Source organism: Malaya genurostris, chromosome 2 (assembly GCF_030247185.1).
Source record: "Malaya genurostris strain Urasoe2022 chromosome 2, Malgen_1.1, whole genome shotgun sequence".
In the NCBI taxonomy this organism is placed as follows: domain Eukaryota; kingdom Metazoa; phylum Arthropoda; class Insecta; order Diptera; family Culicidae; genus Malaya; species Malaya genurostris.
Window position 1 is genome coordinate 136,622,987 of NC_080571.1, and position 16,296 is coordinate 136,639,282.

At 40.7% G+C, this 16,296-nt stretch overlaps 1 protein-coding gene across 1 annotated transcript in view; it reads left to right on the forward strand.

Annotated features, from left to right (window-relative positions):
• LOC131428856 (probable cyclin-dependent serine/threonine-protein kinase DDB_G0292550) overlaps nucleotides 1-13,555 on the forward strand; it is a gene marked incomplete at its 5' end in the record, with an annotated part of 15,927 nt that extends 2,372 nt beyond the window's left edge. The window contains 3 exons of the mRNA XM_058592915.1: nucleotides 3,092-3,107; nucleotides 5,835-5,994; nucleotides 13,531-13,555. Coding sequence (XP_058448898.1) covers nucleotides 3,092-3,107; nucleotides 5,835-5,994; nucleotides 13,531-13,555 — 201 coding nt within the window. The remainder of the gene's footprint in view (nucleotides 1-3,091; nucleotides 3,108-5,834; nucleotides 5,995-13,530) is intronic.
• Between the last annotated feature and the right edge of the window lie 2,741 nt (nucleotides 13,556-16,296).

Below are 16,296 nucleotides of genomic sequence, written 5' to 3' on the forward strand. Positions count from 1 at the left end.
TATTTCCGACTGGCAATGCCATCTTGAGTGCATAGGCCTTGACGGAGATGAAACTACATTCTGGTGGTAGGCTACAGATGTTTGGTAAACTGATATGGGACGATGCAGCACCTACTCTATTATCTCCTTTAGAACCATCGGTGTAAATTACGGTGCATTGTGTAAATTTTGTTGCCAATAGCTGATGTACTACGGGTAGTACCTTCTCAGGTGGATCCCCTGCTTTTATTGTCTTTTTGACGTCCCAAATAATGACCGGTTTATTCGAGTGCCACTCTCGATCGTGTCTTCTGAGACGCTGTGCAATCTGCGGAAGAGTTGTGTTGGTGTAGAGTTGCATTTGTTCAAGCGCCCATCGTACTAGCGGAAGGCTGGTGTTGTTCTGATCGAGCTCTAAGAGGCGAATGGCTATTTGCACGGTGGTTTGCATTGCTAGTTGCTCGAAGGGAAGCATTCCGCTTTCTGCCATGATCGATACGATTGGACTTGTTATGAAGGCTCCGGAGCTAAACCGTACCATTTTATTGTATGGTGGTGCGAGCATTTGGGAGATCGCTGCGCCGCCTCTGCTAACTATTCCGATTCCGTATGTTAGTTTTGATGTTACCAACGCCGAACCAACCTGTAGCAAAGTTGTACGATTATCACGTGGCAGTTTCGCTCCTATCATTCTCAAGATTTTGAGCCTGGATTCACATGCTTTTTTGCCATCTTGCAATTAGCTTTGAAGCTCAGCGTGCGGTCAAGGGTTACACCGACGATACGTAGTTGCTTCGTTTTTGGTATAGGGACTCGATTAAGCGTGATGTTACGTATCGGATCACGCCGTGCGATGGGGCTACAATACATCGTTTCCGATTTAGTAGCGGAGATGGTAAAACCAACACTCTTCGTCCACTTTCCGACAGCTTCAACCGCAACCTGTAGTTTGCGATGTAGTTTCTGATTTTTTAGACCGTGAACAACGAGAAAGATATCATCTGCGTACAATAGGATTTGAACGCCATTCGGTACGACGTTGAAGATCGGTTGCATCGCGATGAGTAACAGGGTAACCGACAAAACCGATCCTTGGGGAACACCGTTCTCCAGGTCATGCATCTGCGACAGCATTCCTCCTACGCTAACTTGGAACGTCCGTTCAGAGAGAAAACTCTGTATCATATTAAACATCCGGCCGGCTAGTCCCCATTTCTTCAGAGTTCGGAGTGTTCCATAGCGCCATGTTGTGTCATATGCTTTGGAGAGGTCCAACGAGGCGATGAGACAATGCTCGTTTTCATTTGGAAGCAATCTTTCCAGTTCAGCGAGATACGTATCGGTACCGCGTCCGCAGCGGAATGCGTGTTGGCGCTTGTCCAGTCTTTCACTTGACTCCAGTTCGGTGATGAGACGTCGGTTGATTATGCGCTCGAATACCTTCGCCATACAGCTGGTCAAAGAAATCGGTCGAAAGGCCGCAGGTCCGAGGTCGTTTGGTTTTGGGAGCGGTACGATAATGGCGTTCCTCCAACTTGTGGGAAAATCTCCACTATGCCATACTTTATTGAATGTTTCCAACAGTATCATCTTTACGCATAACGGCAGTCGTCGAAGCATGGGGTATCCTATCTGGTCCGGTCCTGTTGATGAGCCTTTCCCTTTGTCAAGTGCCCATAGTAGCTCATCGAGAGTAATTTCGGAGTTATACACGGCCTCGAAACTGTGCAAGGTTGTCAGTTTTTGTCACTCGGCTTTTTCCTTAGTCATTTGGAAAGATGCGAGGTAGCTTGAGGTAGCTGACCGTTCACCGTAATGTTTGGCTAATGCTTCCACTACTTCTTCGGGGTCGTCAGTGAATCCTTCCTCCTGTTTTAGGACTAGCGAACGATGCTGTCTGTTACCACGCAGGATGTTAACTGTTTTCCACAGTTCGGTCGTCGTGCTGCTCGGTGAAATTTTCGCCACGAAATCTTCCCATGTTTGCTGTCTTGCTGTTTTAACCGCTTTCCGTGCCAGGGATCTGGCTTCATGAAATTTTTGCAGGGCTTCAGGTCGATGGATGCTGGAAGAGTTACTGCGTCGTGGTTCTCATAGGCATTTACGTCGTAGTTTTATTGCTTGCTTTACTTCTGGACACCACCATGGTACTGCCTTAGGTCCCGATCGACCGGTAGTTCGGGGGATGGATTCAGTCGCTGCTGCATAGATTGCCTCGCTTAGTTTCACGACGTTCCATTCGTTGCCTGAGCGGGTGTAGTCGGCTATGATACGCTCGAATGCAGGCCAATCTGCACGATCGTATAGCCATTTTTGTCGCGTGGTTCAATTGTGAGACCAACCAGGAATAGAGATCTTGATTGGGAAGTGGTCACTGTTGTGTGTGTCATTCAGAGTTCACCAGGTGAGTCTGCTGGCTAGGCCTTCCGAACAGAAGGAAAGATCTATGGCCGATGCCTTTCCTGTGACCGGGTCGATACGGGTAGGAGAACCATTATTCAGGATGACAAGTTTATTGATGAGAGTTTTCTTTGCTATAAAACGACCGAGTGTGTCGGTCGTTTTCGATCCCCATGCGTAATGATGAGCGTTGAAATCTCCCAAAAATATCACTGGCCCTTCAATTTCATCCATGAATACATCCAACTGATGTTGGCAGTCACGCGCACTGGGTGGTATCTAGATTGACACTACTGCTACCCAAACCGGTTTGTGGATTCGTACGGCAATCAGTTGAAGACTGGTGTTCGTAGATATCTGTTCGAAAGGCGTGCCGTCGCGGATGGCGAGGCCCACTCCGTGTTGCCAGTAGTGTTCGGTGTTCGTTTTGAGTAACAGTGTGTAATTCTTGCCTACGTAGCCTGATGGAATGATCGCCTCATTGACCTTCGTCTCTTGAAGGGCCACCACGGAGGGCTCATATCCGGCGATGAGCTGTTTCAGTTCGCTAATATTAGCTCGTAATCCACGCATGTTCCACTGTAACGCGAAAGTTCTGTCGGAAACGTTTTTCGTGATTGATGGTGTTGTGGATCGCTCTGTGGTTGTAGGTGATGGAGATCGATGACTGACATCTTCGCGTGCTTGGTATTCACCGACAGAAAGCCGGGAGGAGAATTGCGGGAACTGTACACCTGGATGGTAGGGACAGTCCTCTTCCCCCCAGTCGATCTCTTCTTCGATAAGAAGTGGGGAAGCTACTTTCTTCTCTTCTTCACCAAGCCGGTTACTTGATCCAGTTAGTTGGTTTGTAAGAGAGGAAAACTCCGCAGTATCGATTGTTGGTTGCTGTGGCGATGTAACACTGACCTGTGGGACGTCTAGTCCCACAGTACCGGTCGCTGCCGAAAGTACTACACTATTATTCCCAAACAAGCCGACAGCGGCCAGTACCGGGGAAAGACTTTGTGTAGCCTTCGAAAAAGAGGTAGTGATGGGGAGCCTGCTTCTCAATGCGTCTTCTCCATGTTGTATCCAGGGTGTGAATGGTGCTGAAAATGTGTGAAAAAGGGGCGCAGAAGCATCTATAGGGGTTGCGACAATTTCTGTGGGACTGACCTGTGGGGTGTACAGTCCCACAGTGCCAGCCGCTGTCAAAAGCGCTACACTATTATTCCCAAAAGAGTCAACAGCGACCGGCACTGGGAAAAGACTTTGTGTAGTTTTCGAACTGATGTTTGTGTGTTGATCGGCTCTCACGTATTTATTGGATTGACTCCATGATCGAGTGCGATGGTTCTCAGTAGAAACTGGAAGATTAGAGGGCGCACCAGTATCTTCGGCGGATTTGTTTGATACGGTACTGACCTGTGGGAGGCCTTGTCCCACAGTGCCAACCGTTGTCTCACACGCTTCATTACTATTATCAACAGTACCGACAGCGGCACTGGGGAAAGGCTATAAGTGTGCTCGTTCTGGTATGCGGTCCTGATTCTCGTGTTATCTTGGTGGGGTTTACTTGGTGAAATATGCGTGTCGTATTCCTTATCGGCCACAGAGGTGAGTTCACCATCAACGGGTTGGGGTATGACGTCCCGGATGGTTTCGTCATTCTGCTGTGCTTGCGTTGGAAGTGGTACTGTACTTTCTCCGCTTCCAAACCGATTAAATTCGATGTCCGTGGGCGTGCTTGGGTCTAAGTTGTGAGGGTTGAGGTTTTCGTGTGTTTTAGGACTGTCGAAGATACTAACTGGGTTGCGTTCGATTCAGAGAACGATTCTGTAGCTTGTGTGGCGGTTTTCTTCAGCGAAGGGCTTTGTCTTTCCGAGGGAATGGTATTCGGATGACTTGAAGTAGTCGCAAATTGCTTCGGTGGTCGTGGTCTTTTGTTATCCATAATGGCCGGTGAATTATTTCGAGACCGTGTTATTGGTCCAGTTGGTTGCGTTGTTTCGGAGTCTCGTCCTCGTTTCGGTTCTTGAGTTAGGGGTGTCTGGTTCAGTCTATTGGTGAGTTCTCCAATTTGGTTTTGAAGTTTTTTCAGATGCTCAAACATTTTCTCCATTTTCTCATTCTTCTTTGCATTTCTTCGAGTAGTTTAGCGATTTGGTCATCCTTCTTTTTTATTTGTTCCTCGAATGTTTTACTTTGTACCGACTGGACATTCATTTTTGCGGCTCTACCTGAGCGTAACTACTTTTCGATTTTTCCTTCTGCCTTCGCTTCAGGATAATTGATATGCTCGTTCACCTTGATTCGAACCACTTCGATTTCGAATTTGTACACAGGACATTGGCGGCTTGATGGTGGTTTCCTTTGCAGTTCATACAGAAAGCGGCTTCGCTACATTCTTCAACTTGATGCTCGGCGGAACAGTTGAAGCATCGTTGCGGACCAGGGCAACGTGCACGAGTGTGGCCGTAGGAAAACCAACAGTAGCACAACATAGGATCTAAGTAATATGGACGTGTAGATAGTTGTAATAAACCAACCTTCACAGTTTCCGGGAAAGTAGATCTGTTGAAGGTGAGGATTATGGCTGGCGTGTTCACTAGCCTATCATTTTGCATTCGAATAATCCTTTTTACGTGGATGACTCCCTGACTTATTAAAAATAATATCGATAATATCAGGAAAGGGTTTTTTGGTAGCGGTGTATCATTCTTACCAATTAGTTGAAGAAAAGTCAGTTCTCGAAATTCGTTAGTTGGATCCATGCACGTCGGAATTCTTCTACGTGACCCACCCGGGTCGCCGCTACTAGCGGCCGCCATTTCGAAATGCTTATGCAGTCAATGTGGGAAACGGTCACCCGTCCCCTACCCCAAATAAGTAAAGAGGTAAAAAAGGAAAGATCCTACCATTTCTGCTCATTTAGCGTATTACTACTTAACTCCGTAAAGCACAATTTCAATATATAAACTTTTTTTCACAAAACTAAATTTGGTTTTTTTCGCTTCCCGTTATCGCTTGTTAGTCGGGACGTCGACAACGATCCTTGACAAAGCAAATGAATGCACCGACCGGCGAACACTAATGGCGCGGGTTTATTTTGCTGCTGTAAACTACACGTCGAAACTAATGCGAAACACTATTCTTCGCCGTTTCTGGCCACCAGACCACCGATTTTCACCGGGTTTTGCAATTCTCGCGTGTATCGGCCGCAGTAGAACTAAATATTGCACTTCAATAAGGCAAATTGTAAAATAATGGTCCACAAAATATCCACCACTATGATGCGCGTTTGTTTTGCTGCTATTGACTATGTGCGAAACACTGTTCTTCGCCGTTTTCGGCCACCAAACCGCCGATTTTCAACACGTTTTCACCGTTCCCGCGTGAACTGATACTGTACTATTTAAATTATCACTTCGTTAAGTAACGACTGTTAAAAAATCACCAAAAATACCAAAAAGATAACGAGCGCGTGTGCGCGTATTATTTTCAAATATATTATAATAATAATTATAATAATAATAATAATAATAATAATAAGAATAATAATAATAATAATAATAATAATAATAATAATAATAATAATAATAATAATAATCCTACTACATGTTTTATGCTGCTGATTCATGCTGTTTAGCTTGACTTACTTCGTCCCGGGTTGGCGGTTCAATGCATAGGACGCTGGTATTACAAGCCAGTTGTCATATGTTCGAGCCCCAACCTGGAAGGATTCATAGTGTCAGTAGGATCCATAGTACTAGCCATGCAATGATTCTGTACACTAAGAATCGGCTGCGAAGTCTGTTGAAACTTTGCTTTGCTTGACTTACATATGCAGAAGTAACAGAAACGCAGGTTCGTTTCGTTTGTTAGATTTCGTTTAATTGGTTTAATCGAAATATAGCATGAGATAGTAAGTATAGGTTTAACTACGTTCAAAACTGTTCCAATTTGTAGGTCATAATTGTTGGTAGCAAACGAACCAACTTCGGCTATTCCGTTTATCTGAATCCGGTTTCAGAAGAATTGGAAATAGTGATTAAAAACCCTTCTTAATCCACCTAGTGGTGTGATAATGCCTTTCTCTTCTTTCATAACAGTCTCATGAAAATATGTTTCATACTTTTATTAAATAAATTTGGATACTAATTTTGACACCAATTGATTTAGATTGATTCGAGTAGTTGCAAAAGCATGCTTCAGTGTTTATGTCACACAGTCAGCATCATTTTTCCAAACTAGTGCTTGAAATTTGCGTTGCCTATTTGTAATCAGTGATGCTAATCTAAAATAAAAAAAAAGCCTTCTTAGACCACTTTGTGGAATTTTCATATATCTTGAAAAATCACCATAGGGGGGAGTACATGAAATTATCGAAATCGAAAAAAAAAATTTTGATGCCAAAAGGCTTAGAATTACATGAAACGTCGAGATTTAGTCACAGACTAACAGACAGGACACTCAAATTAGATTCTTCAATCATTTTAACGGTCATTTCGAATATTCCTTTATTTGGGACAGTACTCACATGTGTCATGATGGCGCCACGTTACCCTATCAAAAACATCCTATCTGTCATCTAGACTGTGTTTATTTTTTTCATTTATCAACAGAGTTGCCATTCATACAGAATTACCTGTAATGTATTGATTTGTATACGTCCATGCGAATTTCATGCAGGATACAGATTTAATACATATTGCCAAAACTATATACATAATTGTGCCTACTTCTCATCGTCCAACGCAATACAAAATCAAACCCGTTTGGTTACAATATTTACTTGCTTCTTGTCTGCCGCCACTTAATTTCGGGTGAAAATTACCAACACAATAAAAAATAATCTAGATGAGCAACGTTGAGAAAAATAAATGGTTACTTTCTAACATCGCGATAAAGTTAAATATATTATCAACGTAATCCAATAATTTATTGTGACTATTCATTTTCAAATATTTTGATGAAATCAGGCATCCCTGCAAGCAGCTGATCGGTGTTGACAAACGAGGGGAAACCAACTAGTAAAAACACTTTTACATAACACAAGGGGTGTACAGATAGTAAATAGTTCGCGCAGTACAATATAGGTGGAACTAGTGCATCACGAAAAAATATTTTTATAAGAATTTACTCATACTGTCATGTCTGTTAGTCTGTGATTTAGTGTCATCTCGAAAAAAAATTTTTTTGAAAAAGTCGACTTTTTGGGACTTAGAAAATATATAAAAAAATTTCTAAGTCCCAGAAAGTTGATTTTTTCAAAAAAAAATTTTTTTTAGATGACACTAAATTTCGATGTTTTATGCAGTTTTAAGAGTTTTGGCACCAAAAAAAAATTTCGATTTTGGAAATTTCATGTACTCCCCCCTATGGTGCTTTTTCAAGGTCGAAAATTGTCAAACCTTTACCACCGGGCAGCACCCCTTACGCATGTCCGATTTAGGTCAAATTTTGCATGAAGGCTTTTTTCGAGGTGCCTAAACTTTTGAGCACTAGAACTTAACGAAAATAGAGGTGATCCTAAAATTTTGGCACCCATATATACATAAAAGCGGTAAAAATCAATGTGTTTTGTCGGTTACATCACTTATACGATCATATATCTGGAACCAAAAGTCACAACCATTTGATCTTCGAACGTGATCAATGGCCCGACAGTAGCTTTCAAACGAGCCCAAGTTTGTTAAAATCGGTTCAGCCATCTCTGAGAAAATTGAGCGCGTTCAAATAGAACGGTTTTTGTCGGTTACGTCACTTATACAATCATATATCTGGAACCAAAAGTCACAACCATTTGATCTTCGAACGTGATCAATGGCACGACAGTAGCTTTCAAACGAGCCCAAGTTTGTTAAAATCGGTTAAGCCATCTCTGAGAAAATTGAGCGCGTTCAAATACAACGCTTTTTGTCGGTTACGTCACTTATACAATCATATCTCCGGAACCAAAAGTCACAGCCATTTGATCTTCGAACTATATCAATGGCCTGACAGTAGCTTTCAAACGAGCCCAAGTTTGTTAAAATCGGTTCAGCCATCTCTGAGAAAATTGAGCGCGTTCAAATACAACGCTTTTTGTCGGTTACGTTACTTATACAATCATATCTCCGGAACCAAAAGTCACAGCCATTTGATCTTCGAACTTGATCAATGGCCCGACAGTAGCTTTCAAACGAGCCCAAGTTTGTTAAAATCGGTTCAGCCATCTCTGAGAAAATTGAGCGCGTTCAAATATCTTCTATAAGTGCACACACACATACACACACACAGACATTTTCCGATCTCGTCGAGCTGAGTCGAATGGTATATAACACTATGGGTCTCCGAGGCTCCGTTCGAAAGTCGGTTTTTCCAGCAATTCTAATACCTTTCTATAGAGAAAGGCAAAAAGCCTTTTTAGTCCACTAAGTGGAATTTTCATATATCTTGAAAAATCACCATAGGGGGGAGTACATGAAATTTTCGAAATCGAAAAAAAAATTTTGATGCCAAAAGGCTTAGAAGTCCCAGAAAGTTGATTTTATCAAAAAAATTTTTTTTTGAGATGACACTAAATTTCGATGTTTCATGCAGTTTTAAGAGTTTCGGCATCAAAAAAAATTTCGATTTTGGAAATTTCATGTACTCCCCCCTATGGTGCTTTTTCAAGGTCGAAAATTGTCAAACCTTTACCACCGGGCAGCACCCCTTACGCATGTCCGATTTAGGTCAAATTTTGCATGAAGGCTTTTTTCGAGGTGCCTAAACTTTTGAGCACTAGAACTTAACGAAAATAGAGGTGATCCTAAAATTTTGGCACCCATATATACATAAAAGCGGTAAAAATCAATGTGTTTTGTCGGTTACATCACTTATACGATCATATATCTGGAACCAAAAGTCACAACCATTTGATCTTCGAACGTGATCAATGGCCCGACAGTAGCTTTCAAACGAGCCCAAGTTTGTTAAAATCGGTTCAGCCATCTCTGAGAAAATTGAGCGCGTTCAAATAGAACGGTTTTTGTCGGTTACGTCACTTATACAATCATATATCTGGAACCAAAAGTCACAACCATTTGATCTTCGAACGTGATCAATGGCACGACAGTAGCTTTCAAACGAGCCCAAGTTTGTTAAAATCGGTTAAGCCATCTCTGAGAAAATTGAGCGCGTTCAAATACAACGCTTTTTGTCGGTTACGTCACTTATACAATCATATCTCCGGAACCAAAAGTCACAGCCATTTGATCTTCGAACTATATCAATGGCCTGACAGTAGCTTTCAAACGAGCCCAAGTTTGTTAAAGTCGGTTCAGCCATCTCTGAGAAAATTGAGCGCGTTCAAATACAACGCTTTTTGTCGGTTACGTTACTTATACAATCATATCTCCGGAACCAAAAGTCACAGCCATTTGATCTTCGAACTTGATCAATGGCCCGACAGTAGCTTTCAAACGAGCCCAAGTTTGTTAAAATCGGTTCAGCCATCTCTGAGAAAATTGAGCGCGTTCAAATATCTTCTATAAGTGCACACACACATACACACACACACACACACACACACACACACACACACACGCACACACACACACACACACACACATACATACACACAGACATTTCCCGATCTCGTCGAACTGAGTCGAATGGTATATAACACTATGGGTCTCCGAGGCTCCGTTCGAAAGTCGGTTTTTCCAGCAATTCTAATACCTTTCTATAGAGAAAGGCAAAACTGCAAAAAGGATCTGACTCACTTTTCTTGGAGATGGCCAAATCGATTTTCACAAACTTACAGGTTCAAAAGAAAAGTCTTACAGTTTCATACGGAATTCCTCAATTTGTTGTGGATACTACTAGAGTTTGTGATATAAGGTCCGAACAAATTTTCCTATTTCTATTCAATACACAGTTGTTTTTGCGAATTTCACGGTTATATTTATGATGTAATGAGTAATATGAGAAAGGCATCATTACACCACTAGGTGGATTAAAATAGGTTTTTGGTGTACGATTAAACATGTGCAACAGCCCTAATTTTATCATAGATCAAGATCAGGCCGAAATCATATCATAAAGATCTTACAAAAATATATTTCACTATACCTTAGCTAGTACAGATAGTATATTAGTAAAGTTATTGCGGTGCTCACGGGTGCTTATTTTAACATATTGCATCAGTTAGTAAAAACTGTACCACCGAGCGAGTTAATTGATTATGTACACAAGCGACGCGATCGCACTGCACTCGCGTATATCCATTGCAATGAAAATATGTATATTGATTATATGTGGTAGTTAGTCAACCCAAGAATGCTCAGTATGGATTATTTAGGGCACCTTTTCGTAAATACGCCGGAAAAGAACATTTCCCATTTAAGAGTTAGCAGTGAATTCCAGATATATGTAAAAATGGAATATATATATATATATATATATATATATATATATATATATATATATATATATATATATATATATATATATATATATATATATATATATATATATATATATATATATATATAAATATATATATAAAATTTAGGTTAGGTAGCAATATTTTTTGAATTTAATCGAAGCTTCGTAGTTCAACTGTTGGTCCCAAAACACCGGAGCTCTTCGTTGGTTTTTCCACTTTGCATCCGTTGGTCCTTGTTTGTTACGCAGGCGGGGAATCAGATTAACCATACGCCCAGACTTAGTATCGGCTTGTAACGCAGGACGGTACTAACTGGACGAAGGACTCCACCCCAAAGTCTATAGCGTGTAGCATTTGTTACGCAGGTGCTGCAAACTATAGATTCCATCTAGACTTAGGGGTGGCTTGTACCGCAGGACATCTCTAACTAGAACCTTGCTGGAACGTCGGTCAACCGGTAGGATATTTATGGTGTTTGATAGGTCAGGCACGGAAAATAAGTGCTTTAGATAGGACAGGCACAGAATTATGTGCTGTAGGGAAGTTAGTGCGTTGTATTGTAAAAGCTATTAAAAGAAGTAAACATAAGTGCGGTTTACGGGTGGGAAGAAAACGTCTCGACACTTTGTTCATTGGAAGAAAAACCCCTCTCGCCGCTCGGATGCGTCGAACATTAAAAAAACCTGTTTTAATCCACTTAGTGGTGTAATTATACCTTTCTCATGTACATATAATATTGTGGTATTCTATTCAAAAATTTTCTCTTCGATTTTTGAAAGAAACCAAGAGATTTTTTGTGCATAAAATACAGAATAAAACAGTGCTTTTATTGCGTAAGCCATCCTTAAGAAAACGAAGTGGGTTCACTATTATATGCACTTCCGGCACCGGAACCCGAGAACCGGTATTATCAAAGTCGGTTCGTACGGTTACCAACTAACATGACACACAAACTCTTCTAGTACGCAGTCTAAATTACGATTTAAATTTTTGTTGCACCCGAAAATATTTCAAGTGACGGTGTACAATTGAACACACTTTGCCCTATAACTCCGGAACCGGAAGTCGGTTCCGGATGAAATTCAGGAATTCCGTATGAGACCGGAAGACCTTTCATTTGAATCTAAGTTTGTGGAAATCGGTCAAACCATCACTGAGAAAAGTGAGTGAGATCTATTTTGGTGTATATGACCACTATTTCCGGTACTTCCGAAACCGGATACCGGGAACCAGGATAGCCGGAATTGATTTGTTTAGTTGTCTACTGATAATGACTATCGATTTGTGTAGTTTTGAGACCAGTTTAGGAAATTTTTTACGTTTTTTGTTTCGCCGGTTTAAGTGACGGTGTACAATATTGGACACACTTTGCCCTATAACTCTGGAACCGGAAGTCTGATCCGGATGAAATTCAGGAATTCCGTATGAGACCGGAAGACCTTTCATTTGAATCTAAGTTTGTGGAAATCGGTCAATCCATCGCTGAGAAAAGTGAGTGAGATTCATTTAGGTATATATGACCACTATTTCCGGTACTTCCGGAACCGGATACCGGGAACCAGGATAGCCGGTATCGATTTGTTTAGTTGCCTAGTGATAATGACTATCGATTTGTGTAGTTCTGTGACCAGTTTAGGAAACCGGATACCGGGAATCAGGATAGCCGGTATCGGTTTGTTTAGTTGCCTACTGATAATGACTATCGATTTGTGTAGTTTTGAGACCAGTTTAGGAAATTTTTTACGTTTTTTGTTTCGCCGGTTTAAGTGCCGGTGTACAATATTGAACACACTTTACCCTATAACTCCGGAACCGGAAGTCGGATCCGGATGAAATTCAGGAATTCCGTATGAGGCCGGAAGACCTTTCACGTGAATCTAAGTTTGTGAAAATCGGTCAAACCATCGCTGAGAAAAGAGAGTGAGATACATTTTGGTATATATGAAAACTATTTCTGGTACTTCCGGAACCGGATACCGGGAACCAGGATAGCCGGGATCGGTTTTTTTAGTTGCCTACTGATAATGACTATCGATTTGTGTAGTTTTGAGATCAGTTTAGAAAAATTTTCACGTTTTTTGTTTCGCCGGTTTAAGTGACGATGTACAATATTGAACACACTTTACCCTATAATTCCGGAACCGGAAGTCGGATCCGGATGAAATTCAGGAATTCCGTATGGGACCACGAGACCTTTCATTTGAATCCTAGTTTGTCAAAATCGGTTCAGCCATCTCCGAGAAAACCTAGTGAGATTATTTGACACATACACACACACATACACACACACACACAGACATTGCTCATCTCGATGAACTGAGTCGAATGGTATATGACACTTGGCCCTCCGGGCCAATTTTCACTAGTCGGTTTTTCAAGTGATTGCATAACCTTTCTATATGAGAAAGGCAAAAACTGCGGTTTGTCGATTTTAACAGAAAAAAGAGTAAAATTCGTTAGTGGAAAGAAATACCCCTCTCGCTGCTCGGGTACGTCATACATTTGTGGTGACAGCGAAAAAAAAGAACATTTGAAAAAAATACGGTACGCTATTCAAGAGGAGATATTGTACGCGAGTGAATTAAAAATGAAGAAAATTATAATCAGGTGAGTCTGCATTTAAATTTTTATATATAGAGTGGACAAATAAACGCACGACAAGGCAGGTTTAGGAATCCAACGATTTGTACATTGTAGGTACCAGTGATATCCGCGGTCATACTGAAAATTTAAGTTTCTTTTTCTTCACTTAGGTCAGGTTTGCGGGCGCTAGAGTGAAAAAAAAAGTTAGGAATTATTGCGCACGCAGACAGTTAGAATAACAGCGGTCAGGTACATAATTGACTGAATGCATACGAAGTTCTGATCGCACTAATTTTACTAACTTTCACGCTGGTTTTTCTGTGCTTTCATTAAAGCACATAATATATATGTTGACAAAATGCGCAAACGCAGCAGATGCAGTTAGGTACATGGCGGCAATAATATCATTGGGTAGCCATTGCACTTGACACGCTCGCGTATGAAATGTAATAAAAACAGACCTGCCTCGTATCAAAGACATCATATTAACAAGATATCCAGCTCTCACATTTCCCGAACAAATTATTGGCAACAACATTTTTTGCGAGCGTTGCTGAACTGAAGATTGATTTCGCTTCAAGCTGACAGGGTCTGCTCGTATGTTCGACAACCGCTTATGCTTTAGCAATGATTGTTGGTTCATATTCTGCAACCAACTATAACATAAGAAAAATATCGGAACAATTAGTTTTGCATTTTTAATTTTTTTAAACGGTTTTCTCGTACTAATCAAATATATTGAAACCCATTCACAATGACGACATGTCATCCACGATTCAAAGTATCAACCTATGCACATATCCGGAATAGTGACAAAAAGCGCAAACAATGCATTTTAAGCCACGCGCATAACAGCGGTATGATGATACATACAGTGTAAATAATAATAACTAGCTGAATTCCCGGCGTGGCTCGGAAATGTTTTGTGAAGGGAAGGCCGAAAAAATTCTCGAAGTTGTCCTGCTTAATGAAATACTCTTCTAGTGAAACATAACTTAGACTGAAACCCGATGGAACAATAGTCCGTTCATGTTCAGATTGCGAATAAGCAGTGTCCCAGCTCAGATCTCACAAGAATTATAATTTTCATGGTATTCTCGACAAACTGGGAGAGTTTTATATTTGAACCCTTTTGTTAGGAACATTCAAAACACCTTTCTCTCTATAAATACCTTCTTAGTAACCTTCGAGTTTCATATGTTTATGTGCTTGTAACGTACTTTCGTACTTCCTTGTCACATTCGATCTACAATACCTTTGGTTTCCATGGCTTTAAATACTTGCTACTCCCTCCTCAATATATAATTTTTTATGACATCATTAATTGCTCAAAATTTTCCATCTGATAATGATTTAACATCATAACTACATTCGTACTATAGAATAACTTTTTTATATAATTTATTTTACCAAGGCTTCAACCATTTTGGTCGTTCATCGGGGAGGAAAACTTATGGAATAACGATTCAAGTAATACAAATGTTGTTGTAAACTTATTTCCATCACCTTGAGTCGACAGTTTTCTAAATTCACATAATAAAATGCACATTGATTGTATGATTTCGTCAATTCAGATCAATGTTGAGAATACATATTCCCCTCCCTTTTGTGAATATTTTTGTGAACCTCACTTAGTCGCTAGCAATATACTGTACTCGTAAAGAAGTACCAATTTGTAGTAAAATTCGATCAATTTTCCCGTACACTTTCCATGTTCGGGGCACTTACTCCACTCTCTCACCCTCTAAATAACCTTATAAACTATTTTGATTTAACTTCCTTTTTGTCTGTGAACTTACTGCAGATCTCCTTCATGATTACCCTGAGTAGTGTAGAAAGTATCTGTGCTTTTCAAAAAATATCGATTTCCACTTTTGCCATTCGTCATTGACCCTCTTTTCCCATGTTAAGGATACTTCCTACACACTTTCCCCCCTGAAAATGTCCTAATGATCATTTCTGAATAGCAAGAAATGTCTGTGCCAAATTTGATAGCAATCCATTCAGTAGTTCCAGGGTTGCGCCGTTACAAACATTACATCCCCTTTTTAGAGAGACGACTACATCCACCCCACACGAATACCCTAAGTTGCACAAAAATTATCTATGGTCTCCAAAAAGTATCGATTCTTGTCAAATTAAATAAATTTTCTCATGACCCCCGTTAAGGATAGTTGCTACGCTCTCTCCCCCATAAAAATACCCTTACAACTATCTCTGAAGAGCAAAAAGCAGCTATGCCAAGTGTGATAGCAATCCGTTCAGTAGTGTCGGAGTCATTCCGTTACATCCCCCTTTTTTAATGCACTTGCTACATTTCCTCCCCATATCTATCATATCTAAGGTATGGAAAATGTTTGCATGATCTTCAAAAATTATCGATTCTTGCCAAATTTTATGTATTTTTTTTCTTGGCCCCTCCTGTTAATGATACTTGCTACGCTTCCTCCCCTATAAAATTCCTTTATGACTATTTCTGAAGAGAAAGAAAAATTTTATAGCAAACTCTGGAACTATTAGTTACACATTACACTCCTTTTTAGAGGCACTTACTACACCCTCCCCCACAGAATATCCTTATAATCTTATTTAAGTTTAGCATTAGCATTAGCATTAGAGACCGCCCGTGTGTTGCTACTCCGTTATTGATCTGGACCAAATGAGATTGCAAAATGATTTTTTGAAGTAACATGTTTGGGAATAACACATTGTTTCACACTGTGCAAACTGTATTGAACCATGCATGCTGATCAATACCGACGCCGGCCACGTCCGAATGCAGATCTACTTTGGAGGGAAAGGATTGTTAGTTCGATGCATGTTGCTACTAAGAACCGAGGAATCCTCTGCATTCCCACATGCATCACAGGAGAGGATACTTTGTTAGTAAATGTTTTAATAATGTTATCATGTGTTTATTGCTCTGGGTAGCCGGC